The sequence below is a fragment of the Podarcis muralis genome, chromosome 3, assembly GCF_964188315.1.
Source record: "Podarcis muralis chromosome 3, rPodMur119.hap1.1, whole genome shotgun sequence".
NCBI classification, from domain to species: domain Eukaryota; kingdom Metazoa; phylum Chordata; class Lepidosauria; order Squamata; family Lacertidae; genus Podarcis; species Podarcis muralis.
This window is the reverse complement of record NC_135657.1, coordinates 119,318,997-119,331,512: the sequence shown is the minus strand read 5'-3', so window position 1 is coordinate 119,331,512 and position 12,516 is coordinate 119,318,997. Positions and strand designations below refer to the sequence as shown.

The 12,516-nt window shown below is 42.8% G+C and overlaps 1 protein-coding gene across 9 annotated transcripts in view; it reads right to left on the bottom strand.

Moving 5' to 3' along the window:
- The window catches only part of EHBP1 (EH domain binding protein 1), a 277,994-nt gene that overhangs the window by 76,030 nt on the left and 189,448 nt on the right, over positions 1 to 12,516 (bottom strand). For 7 of the 9 annotated variants that reach the window (XM_028721911.2, XM_077926576.1, XM_077926575.1 and 4 more), the window contains one exon: positions 1,627 to 1,774. In XM_028721911.2, the coding sequence (XP_028577744.2) occupies positions 1,627 to 1,774 (148 nt within the window). The remainder of the gene's footprint in view (positions 1 to 1,626; positions 1,775 to 12,516) is intronic. The other 2 variants (XM_077926573.1, XM_077926580.1) reach the window with 1 other exon arrangement.

Here is a 12,516-nt window from a genome sequence, read left to right as displayed (position 1 = left end):
GCTTTCTACTGCCACAGAGCAACAGCAGGATATAAAAATAGTAGTGTGGCACTGCTATGAGCAGGGAGAAAATCTGACAGCTGATGGACACACATGGCAAGTAAATGATCAGGCAAGAAGATCTACAAACATATGTTCTAAATGCACACTTAAAATATTTTAGGTGTATATCCCCTCCCCCCCATGTTGCCCTGGTGAAACGACTCCCTTAGCACTACAATGAAGACAAGCCACAGTGTTTGAAATAGCTCATAAGTCATGATCAGCTAAATATGTTTTGAGGGGAGTTAAATCTTACCAAAAATGCCAAAGGAGCTTCACCCCCCCCTTTTTAAAGTGCCTCATTCAAAATCAAGACAAAAGAAGAGAAGGAAGCTATAAGACTTTTTGTGCTTGTGCCAAATAAAAGATTATCTCTGAGAGTGCTTACAAATTCAGTAAAGACAAGGACAAGTCTAGAGGGGGGAAATAATACAAAAATATTCAATTTCCCTCGACAATTTAACCGGTGGCCAAAATTAAAGATAAAAAAGCCTGCAACCTATGTACTATTAAATTTTATTTTTTTAAATGTGAAGAAAGAAGTAGCGGGGGGGGGGAATGGGGATGAAATCAGCACAGACAATAATAAAATTAACATACTAAATTGAGATGAAAAATGCAAAAAGAGATGTGAAATCACATACGTGTGGCATCTACAACTACTGCTTGACTTGTTCATACTCAAGTAACTTAAATCCCTGTGCATATTGCTGCTGACTTTGGACTGTCAAATTCGTGCAAAATGCTAACATTATGCCAAGTGTAGGTCTTGTCCAAACATTTAATAAAGATTTGTTGAACAAGCTATTAAAGGCTGCATGGAAACAAATAGGATTAGCTGCTGCACCTATGTTTTGGTATAGCCCTAAAAAGATACTAAAAGAATCATAGAACTTTATACTTGCAAAGGTGTTGCAGATCATTTACTCTAATGATCTGATGCCACAATGTTTCAAAGAAACATTAAAGAACGGTGTTCTCAAATTAATTAATTATATGTATATTCCCCTTTTCCATCTTAACACATGACTTTCAGGATGGGTAACCATCATAAAACAATTATCAATAAATCAAAACCAGGCCCGGTGATCATTGTATCCAAGACAAAGAAAGTCTTTGTCTGTGCCTAAACTTGTGACATTCTTCTTCTCCTAGTGGAACTAGCTTCATTTAGTTAAACAAGAGCCTTTTGTACACACGTGTTCTGAAGTGAATTGTCCCACTACACATCAAGTTGTGTAAACTCACCCCAAGGGGTATTTCCCTAACAAAGCCTTGCTTTGTTTTAATTGGACACACCTGACGCCTGCTATCTGAATCAGTTGTTCTCATACATCCCTGATCTCAAATACAATAGTTCTGGCTACATCTAGCTCAATAATTTTATTCACGTTGTGAGGAGAAGCGCTATTCTTCTGACTGTGTGAAATTAAGAGATATGGCATATATCTATAGATACGTGTATTTGGTGAAGAAAAATTACCAGTAAGCTCATTTGAAGTCTGAATAAAAGCAAATTTCAAGAAGGTCTTCCTCAGGTTTCTGCGTTGCCATAGGAATGAGATACAAGGTTTCTTAACTCACCTCCAGATGCCTTTGACCTTTCTTTCAACTTTTCTGCAGCCATTTCACTGTAGCTAGGAAGTTCTGACATCTTCACTCCAGATCGAGCTTCTGCTATTAGCTGACGAGCTCTCTCTCTCAGCTGCCGACGCCGCTCTTCATCTTGCTGCTAAGATATATTGAACAGTTGCCAACTCAGTAATTGACAGAAATGCAATTTCATTCTCAATCTGATCATCATGATAGTAACTGGTTTACAGCATGGTGCTTGGCCCATGTTATAAATAGGAAGCTCCATATCAGTTGGGTGTCAACAAAACACTTTTTAGAGCCATCCTGGAATCAGGTTTTTTTTAACACTAATAATTTCTCCAATTATTGTATTAGATCTTTAAAAAATTAACTGGTTTATAAAAATGTAATCTGAGGCTGATAGGTACCCAAATCTTATGGCCACCATGCAACACCACAGTATGTTCAAGTCTTACTGATTTCAAAGTGCTAATACATCTTTAAAAGGAGATGTACACAGTCAAATAATGAATGGAAAGAATTACAGTTCAGCCCCGGTATCAGAAAGAAGCTCCATTTATATTAGTAGGTTCACTCTCACTTAATATTGATACTGGTGCAAAATGGAAATACACGAAGCTGAAATTTTATTTTCTAACAATCCCTACTGAATCAGTATTTAAAATAAGGACAGCTATGGATACTAAGATCTTCCCACTTTGGAGGAACAAAAACATTTTATAGCTTATTATGGAAAAATACATTTGTTTTGAAATTCCTGTTTGACAGAATAAGTACATGTAAAATATCTGCCTGTAACAGAGGAATATTCTGAAGGTTTCTTCTCTTAAGTTAAGCAAATCAGGACTTGGTTAATACCTGAATGGAAATCCCAAGTGATGAACATTGCATATGGAGGAAAGATGGGATAAAAACATTAACACACAATTAACTTGAAAGATATACATTGCTCAAGGAAATAATCAAATTACCACACAGTGTAAATTCTTTCATTCTAGAGTGAGCCTGGTGGACTATATCATCCTGGGCAAGTGTCAGAGAGAATTAAACACACTCCAGGTAAAGGTATGTGTTATGTAAGCCCCTTTTCAGTACCCTTCTCCAACACCTGAACAGAATTGTGGCAGGTATAGGGAATCTCTTTTAGCTGGAGTGCCAGATTCAAATGTGGTTAACCTTCCAAGGACTGCATTCCAGTGTTGGGCAGGGCAAAACAAAGCAGGATAAGGCAAGAAGTAAAAAAGAACAAATATAAAGAAACACAATTCACTCAAATGGAATAAAGCCAAATAAAACTAAAATACATTCAAAAACTGAGCACAGACAGCCTTCCAAACATGATCCTCCTAGTCCCAGGCCCCACAACAGCAGAAGTCCAAGAACGATCCTCGTGTCCCACAAGCACAAAAACTCACCCCTTCTGCTTTCTCTTTTCTGGACACACACATGCGCGCGCACATCTGGAAGATGGAGCAAGCTTGTTTTTTCTCGCTCTGGAGGGTAGGACTTGAACCAATGGATTCAAGTTACCAGAAAGGAGATTTCAACAAAACATCAGGAAAAACTTTCTGACAGTTAAGAGCTGTTTGACAGTGGCATGGACTCCCTTGGGAGATTGTGGACTCTCCTTCCTTGGAGGTTTTTAAGCAGAGGCTGGATGGCCATCTATCATGGATGCTTGAGCTGAGATTTCCTGCACTGCAGGGGACTGGACTAGATGCTGCCCTTCCAACTCTACAATCCTATGATTCTATCAGGTGCGCCAACTCTAGGTGGTGGAGGTGTCATCAGCATACCCAATATTCCTTAGCAGTGGGCTCAACACCCAAATATTGAGGGGATCGAGAAGGCCAAACTGCAAAGCTGAGTATGGCACAGCATCAAAGGCAGGCTCCTCCTGAGTGCAAGAGAGGAGCAGCCATGACAATTGAAGCTGCATGGCGCCAGGCAAGGCCTCCTTCCAACAATGCGCCTCCTCCTGACAATGCACATGAAGCATACAACATCAAGCATGCACCTTCGGCCCAAGGTGGTGCCTCTGGATTCTAGGATATACTCCGCTTCACAGAGTGGGTCTTTATAGAACATTATAGAATACATGCTTACCTGGAAGTAAATTCCATTGAACACAGTGAGAAGTAGAGTAGATAGGCAAACAATTGGAATGTTAGTAAGATTAGCAAAAGGAGCACAGCAGTTTCTGTTGTTCCTTTTCCACTAGCCTGGCCAGGATCTGTCCACTGCCAGATCTTGTGGGCAGTGCTTACATAGCAGTGCAATGGGGGTTCTCAGAAAAGTCCCAATTGCAGCCCAGTAGTTCTGATCAGCATTGAAGGCACTTGCTTAGGTGTAATCAGGCAAGAAAGTTGCCTAAAGATGTGGTGTCATGTAAATGATGTACAATGACTGGAAGGTTGGCAGGGCTCGCTGGAACATGCATGGCCAACCAGATTGGCTCATGGTCTAGACGTTTTCCACCACTGGGTTACAGAAAACTGTATTAGTGGAAACTGTTCCAGTTCAGCTTTCCCCCTGACATATTAGGTTTCTATATGTAGGAAAGTTTTCAATAGGCAGCTGGTTTTTTTATTTTTTGCTTAAATTGCTGCCTGCTTTGCCCATGTTGCCCTGACAGAGCATAGGATTCCCCTGGTTGCTGGTGCCATAAGGAACACTGGATCTGCTGCCTGCCAAGCCACTGTACATACTTCATTCTAGAATTGCCCACATATTTGTCTTTCCCATTCAGGATACCCTTCATCTCAGATGCTGCTCAATAAAGGTTTTGACATTGCCACATGTGATTCCAACACTTCTCCTGACTGGCTCAGGTATGCTTGGGTATTGGGGACCTCTCCTCCTTTTCGTAGCATGGGTTTGCTGGATCTGAACCAAGGACCTTCAGGATGCAATATAGAACACCTAGGCCAGGGGTGTCCAAACTTTTTTCAAAGAGGGCCAGATTTGATGAGGGGAGGAACTGCCTGTGGGGGCCAGATTAAACCGACCAGTGGGCCGGATTGGTCCCCCAAAACGGACTGTGGACATGCCTGACCTAGGCTCAGGCTCCTCCTCCAGCCCCTAGCATCTAAGCCTCAGCCTTGGAGCTGGCTGGGAAGGTGGGTGAGTGGGGAATGACCTATGATGCCTTATGTGGTAGCTAAATGGTTAGAGGACTCTAACCACTGTATTTGCAGTGTGGGTTTCAGACCCTGCTGCTCCCTTACTTTTGCCTCCGCGGCGCCACAACTTCTTTTGCTCAGCATGAAAAAGTGAATGGAGGCATATTCCCACATCCTCTGGTAGGCCTCAAACTTCCAGCTCCGATCTTCCGTGGTGCTCCTGGCATGCTCTGAGCCAAGGCCGCTGCAGCACAATGCCTTCCCCCCCAGCATGCGCCTCTCTCTCAGAACTGCTTTCAACTTTTAAAAGAACATTTTTTTAAAAAAATCTGATTTTAAGTTTAGGCCGTGCGCCTTCAAAACAAAGCACAGCTGCTGTAAGCATTTTGCCTCCACTCCCCACATCTTCTTCTGTTCATTTACTGGGATGTCATAAGAGCATTTAAAAAATCCAGACATTTCGCAAAAAATTTAAAAATCTGCCTGGACAGAAATTTTTACCCTGAAAAAAAGTACATGTCCAGGAAAAACTGGACATAGGGCAACCCTAAGTTAATTGACTTTCTCCATGTGTAGGCAGCATGTGGCACTTGCTCTGGCTGCTGGATTGTGGCAGTATTTCTAAGAATGCTATGGACACAATTACTGTTTTTGTATTTCCTGGTAGTGTTTTTCCTTTCTTCCAAGCATGAGGATGTACTGTAGGGGTCAGCAAACGTTTTCAGGAGGGGGCTGGTCCACTTTTCCTCAGACCTTGTGGGTTGCCGGACCTCCCCTCTCCTGAAAGGACCCCCCGTGCCGCCATTCACGTTGCAGCCACTGCCTCGCCTTTGGCAGCGTCGGCATCGTCGGCCTTGACCAGGGGTCTGTGGGGCGCAGAGCCCATGCCACTGGTCTGGGCAGCGGTGGAGGCAGCCTCCCCGCTGCTTCCTCCCGCTTGGCTCTTGGCCATACGCGGCCGCCTCAGCGGGAAGGAAGGGGCGTCGCCCAGAGGCGTCTGCAGTTTTGGATTGGCTGCAGGAGCTTCACAGAAGTCAGCCCCCGTGTGGCAAGCTCTCTGCACCATGCCGCTTTAGAGCAGGGACTGACCGAGTGAGTGGCAGGGTCCGCAGGCCGGATTTACGAGCCCAATGGGCCACATCTGGTCCCCGGGCCTTAGTTTGCCGACCCCTGATGTACTGGATACAGTGGTTGTTCCACTGATCAAACAGCTGTGTATCTCTTGTCCTACTGTAAGCTCAATAAAGGATTATTGCATTAAGTGTTTTACATTTAGCCTTCTGAAATGAGGATGCAACTGTTTTTTAGAACAAATTCACTCCAACCTGTTACATGTATAGCAGGAAGCCAAAAATGTAGCTCCATCATTATTTTTCAAGAATCCATCAAGCAGACTTAAAATGCTTAAATGACTGTAAGACTGACACACCTTACAAATAGATGAAGTAGCACAAGCAAGAACTTGGCTCTAAGCCCAACTTACCAGAAACAAAGGGTCCTATCCAGACTCTGAGCAAACAGAGGCCTGTTAGCTCAAGGTCTGGATAAAACCCCATATCATTAACAATGCAGTCTAGCAAAAGCTCTTCCTGATAATAATTTCCAAGAGTTATAATCACCAGCACCACACTGGAACGTTTAAATTCTAATTTCAGTTCATATTATCAATCAATGAATCTGAGTATCTATCATTACCTATAATTAGCCCTGCCCTTTGCTTGTTCTAAAAGTGAGCTGTCTGCTGAAAAAAGGGGGTGTTTTATCTATCCACACATATTCCTAGCATGATGCACTACTGACTTGTTTATAACTCTTTCAAAATTAATAGTCTCAGGAATCAATGATCAAGTACCATGTGCAGAATCATACACGTACCCACAAACCTGTCCTTATATTACTTTGCACGCTCTGCACTCCAGACAGCTACAAAATATTATGTGAGGCCATTGGATTAGCACTGCTGGGTAAGATACAATCAAGTTTTGCTTAGAAAGTCCAGATCCAAGTACAATGGCTGGCAGAGAAATAAGTGTCCTTAAGTTTTGGTTATAGACAAACACTGTTGCACAGAAAGTCTGTGCCTGTGCTATTATTTCAAAGGGCTGAATTTTTGTGAGCACACCTTAACTTTGTTACAATCTTTGTTCACCCTAAATAGCCAAAATATCAAGCTTATGATTACCTTATGAACCCATTATATGCATTTGGGGATAGCATATTCTTGTTTTAGTGCAATGTCACCAAAACAAAGCCCCCCCCCCCCAAAAAAACGTGGACAGCAAATCAGCAAATCTTGTCACTGCAATGAAGCAACAGAAAACATGACAGAAGCAGACATACATACAAAGAAAGAAAAGCAGCAGCAGCATGTTTTTAAGTGAAAAATGCACAGTCACAACTGCACAAACCAAGTAATAAAAAATGCCAATCATTAATGTGTTGAATGGCTATTACTCAGTGACGAAAAAAGGATACATCATGGACCAAAATTGACTGATATGTCTCCTAAGGTATTTGTAGATGCCCTTCAAGTAAGTTGTTGCAGTCTGCAAAAACAGTACTAGCAATTTACTTTTCTTACAAAGAATGGTAAGACATGGAATAATCCACACCTGGCATTGCTCATTAAGTGTCCTGCAACATACCAGTTTTTAGCTTAAGCAATCAGTAATAAAACAAACACAAAATACTAATTAGGGACATTTTACCCATTTCCATGTAAATTGTTTGTTTGTAGCTATTTACTCATCATTGTTCTTGGTACAATAGGAAAAATGCAAATGAATGAATCAGAATGCAGCCCTAATGGGACTTTCTGTTTATAACCATTAGCCCAGAGGTGTGCTGTAATTCAATCCTCAAGCAGCAAGATTTAGCCTCATTAACAGCTTGCATGGGCAGGTTACAACTCATAAAACCCTACAGTAAACAAAGTATATGGACACAGCACAATATCTTGAGCCTGATTGACAGAATACTGTTTCCCTATCAGATTGCCTTGATTTACTTTTCTACTAATGTCCTAACACTATAAAGACAATTTTGCCCAGGCCTTGGAGCTCTGTTGCAGAATTGCATATTTGATTTGTTTGCTTTCACACTCGAAAAGGCACATCCAGCAACAATCCCATCAAAAATATACATTTAATCTACTCACTACATTCAAACTACTACAAATTCAGTTCCATTTATGGCCAACCAACTGATACCTCAACCTGTTTTACTGCAACTCCGTATATTTATGTTATAAAGTAAAGGTCACATCCCTACCTGGACCATTGGCATGTATGGATCTACAACATCAAACAACCAAACTGGGAATAAAAAACTCGGAATAAATAAATGCAACAACAAAAGGATAGACTTGCTATGAATGTTCACATTGGTCTAAATGAGTTAGTATAAAATCTATTTAACAACTGACCAGGAGCACTTAATGGCCCAGTATGATAGAGAAGTTGAAACAGAAGGAAAATCACCTATCTTCCTAAATTGTTGGTTCAGATTGGAGGAAGAACCAGTAACTTGCAGCAGATTGGCTACTGCCAATGTCTTACAGAATCCCAACATTTCTATACTAAGTTATAGGGGAAAGTCTTAATGTTACTTTAAATATTACTGAAAGTTTCTTCTTGCTGAAGTTTTCCACTCTTGTCTGTTGTTGTTCATGAATTGACTTGATTACTCTGCTGTCTGCAGAGGGCCTGTTCAAAAGAGATGTCTGAACATCACATGAATCTTAGGTACCTTGGTGCTGTCGACGGTGACCCTTTGCTGGCGGAGGAGCTTAACCTCTTCTTTGCTCGCTTCGAGAGGGAGCCACCTGAGACGCCGGTATTACAGCCACCAGCCCATAGGGGCCCCTCATTCACGGTAGAGGAGCATGAGGTGAGACAGGTATTGAGGATGGCGAATCCGAGGAAGGCGGCTGGACCTGATGGCATCACTGGAAAGGTGTTGAAGGGCTGTGCGGATCAGCTGGCGAGGGTCTTTACTAAGATCTTCAATAAGTCCTTACACCAGTCTATTGTCCCACCCTGCCTGAAGTCGTCAACTATTGTCCCTCTGCCTAAAAAATCCACAATCAGTAGTTTGAATGACTACAGACCAGTTGCACTGACTCCAATCATCATGAAGTGTTTTGAGAAACTGGTGCGCCGTCACATTATTTCCTGTCTTCCATCAACTTTTGACAACTACCAGTTTGCATACAGGGCAAATAGATCCACAGAAGACGCTATCACCACCACTCTCCATGCTGCTCTGTCCCATCTGGAGCAGCCGGGGAGTTATGTGAGGCTGCTGTTTGTGGATTTTAGCTCTGCTTTTAACACTATCCTCCCCCATAGACTGGTGTCCAAGCTAGAGGCGATTGGACTCTCCAACTCCACCTGTCTCTGGGTTTTGGATTTTTTGTCAGAACGTTCTCAGAGGGTTAGAGTAGGGTCACATATGTCCACAGCCCTTAGCCTTAACACCGGCTCACCACAGGGTTGTGTGTTGAGTCCCCTGCTCTATGCTCTCTATACGTATGACTGTACAGCCATCTATTCCAGCAACAAAATCATCAAGTTTGCTGATGACACTACGGTGGTAGGGCTCATTTCAGGAGGGGATGAGTCCGCCTATCGGGACGAGGTGGAGCGGCTCTGTGTTTGGTGTGGAGAGAACAATCTGGCTCTTAATACGGCTAAGACCAAGGAATTGGTGGTGGATTACAGGAAAAAAAAGGCGGACATTCAGCCCTTGTATATCAACGGGGAACGGGTGGAGAGGGTGGCGGAATTCAGGTTTTTGGGAGTAACTATCGATCAGGGCATGACTTGGAGCGCAAATACCACTGCTCTGGTGAAGAAGGCCCAGCAGAGAATTTATTTCCTCAGACTTTTGAAGAAGAACAATCTGAGTGAGAGACTGTTGGTGTCCTTCTACCGAGGCTCCATAGAGAGCATTCTTACATACTGTATTTGTGCTTGGTTCTCCAGTTGTACAGCTAGGGAGAGGAAGGTGCTCCAGAAGGTCATAACCACAGCCCAAAGGATTATTGGTCATCCTCTCCCATCTTTGGAAGAACTGTACGGTTCCCGTTGTCTTAGGAAAGCAAACAACATCCTGCAGGATTCATCTCACCCGGGACACAGTCTGTTTGCACTACTGCCTTCTGGCAGGAGATATAGAAACATCAAGTCAAGGACAAATAGACTGAAAAACAGTTTCTATCCAAGAGCTGTGGCCTTTTTGAATGCTGTAACTCGATAGTGTGACCTGGGAGTTTGATGGGTGTTGGTGTGGGTGTGGCTGGAATGTGGTTTGTTTGGTTGTTGTTGTTGTTTTGCTTTTGTTGTTTTTAAGGGATGGCATCCAATTTCGTTGCACTTGTGCAATGTTGCACTTGTGTAATGACAATAAAGAATCTATTCTATTCTATTCTATTCTATTCTATTCTATTCTATTCTATTCTATTCTATTCTACCTCTTCCCATTAATGTACCTGAACTACACCATTTTTAAAACATAGTTACCCCCTTGGCCTTCTAACAACCACCCTACAAAATTATGTATGAGGACAGATCAAATAAAGATAGTCATTATAGCAGTTTTCTGCAACTTGGTAACCACCAGATATTTTGGACTACAACTCCATCAGCCTCAGACACCATGGCCATTGTTCAGCGATATTGGAAACTATAGATCAAAAAAGCTGAAGGGCACCAGATTGCGGAAGGCTGCCGTATAGTGTCTCTTGCTTTTGATAAACTGCTGTTAAAAAGTGTCCCTGGGGAATGCATTTTAGACCTGGAATAGATCACATTTCAAGCACCTGGAATTTCTTCCCCTCCCCCATTCCCCGCATTATGACTTATATCACGTTGGTTAAGACATCGTAAGTAAAACAGAGTTCAGCAGTTTCTGGGCTGTATCCAACACTGGTCAGCACAAGGGTCTCTTCCTTCCCTTCCCTCCCACCTGTGCCCTGTCCCCATTTGTTATGGAGGGTCTCCCATCCCACTGGGAACACATTCTGAGGACAGATTTTCAGAACAGGAAGAGGCTGGGGCTGATCCAATAAGTCCAAAGCGTCGGCAAATGGGAGGGCTGCTAGACAGGAAGTAAAACAAGAGATGTAAGGGGCGACGGTTTAATATATTCTGCAGCAACCGGAAGGGGTCTTCAGAAGGGTTATCTTGAATGATAATTTTGGTGGCTTCGTTAGAGCCTCCCGGAGCTATTTGCAATCAATCCTCCTTTTTAATTACCTACGCTTACTGTGTTATCAAGCTGGGAACCTGGACTCCTGACAGCATTCACAATATGCAATCTGCTGATTACATAGAGCAGAACTAGATCTTGCAATTGACAAACACTTTGATCTAGTATAACAAAACAACCACAAGATAAATATTAGGTGATGCCATTTCACTGCATATTTCTTCTCCTCATGGCTGGTAGGCAATGATAAAGTCAATGGTGCTGTCAGGGAAGGAATTTGCCCCCCCCCCCCAAGTAGAAGGGCTAGCTTACTACCTTTTGAAGTAGGTGTGGTAATACACATTGCCATCTGGAAAGAGTAGCATTAAGTCAGGAGTCTAAAATTACCTAACTGTACTGGATGAGAGGAGGGGCCTCATGATGATGTCACATTACATGATACAGCACAATGAACATTATCAGAAAGAAGAAAGAAATGTGGAGTGGTGGCAGTTCTCTGGTAATTTCTAAGTTCACCTTCAGCAGAAGGATATGATGGGGGGGAATACACAGGGGCATTGCGCTGTCCACAGGTGCCCAGTGTGTGCGCGCCACCCAAGCGGGGATGGAATGCGTTCACCCAGCCCTCGTCCCTCCCGCTGCTGGGTGAGAACAGGGCGCAAAGGGTGAAGAGCACCCTCTGTGCCCTCTCCCCGCCTGCTGCGTGAGCGCCTGCCTATCAGCGGTGGGGGCTGGGCGAGCAGAGAGGGGGCTTGTCTCGTGCCCCCCAATATTCTGCGCCTAGGGTCACAGCCCCCTGCCCTCTGCTACACCACTAAAAAATACCTCATACAACACAACATAGGGCTATAAAGACAGATCGCCTCCTCACACAAAATCTATTTAATTTCCAGAAAGCTCCATTATGATGAGCAAAAAAAAAAAAAAAAAAAAAATTTGCCATACAAAGAACAGATAAAAACCTGCATACGTTATATCAAGGGTGCTAGGATATTTCCCTCCGCTTTATATTTGCTTGTGTTGTCTCCATTTGAAGTTTGAAATGGCACCCGTATTTTAAAAAAGTAATCACTTATAGGTAAATAATTCATGTGTTGCCCATGTCTTTCATACATAAAGATGGCACATAAAAATTTAGCCTGGTATGTCTCCCCCGCCCCACTTTGTAATAGTCTAAATTTCAGCAACACGAATCCCTAGGTAGTAAAACTTCTACAACATTAAGGGCAAACTCTTCAGGAATAAATAATATAATTCCTTGTTTCCCTCTTATAGAAAAAAGTGTTTGAATGCAATTTCTATATTTCACAGTTCACCGACATCTCGGCAAGCTTTCTTCCACTGCTTCAATGGTGCTACTTTTAATTTTATCCTCCTTAGTCCTAGTAATTAAAGTGATCAGCAGTGGCATCCCAACGGCTTTGACACAGCCACATCCCCCCTAACAGACTTTTGCTTTTAAGGGGAATGAGAAGAAAAAGGACTAAAGTTTCATTTCACAGGAACAAGAAAACCAGGCCCCTCGAATTCTTAACTTTATCCAATT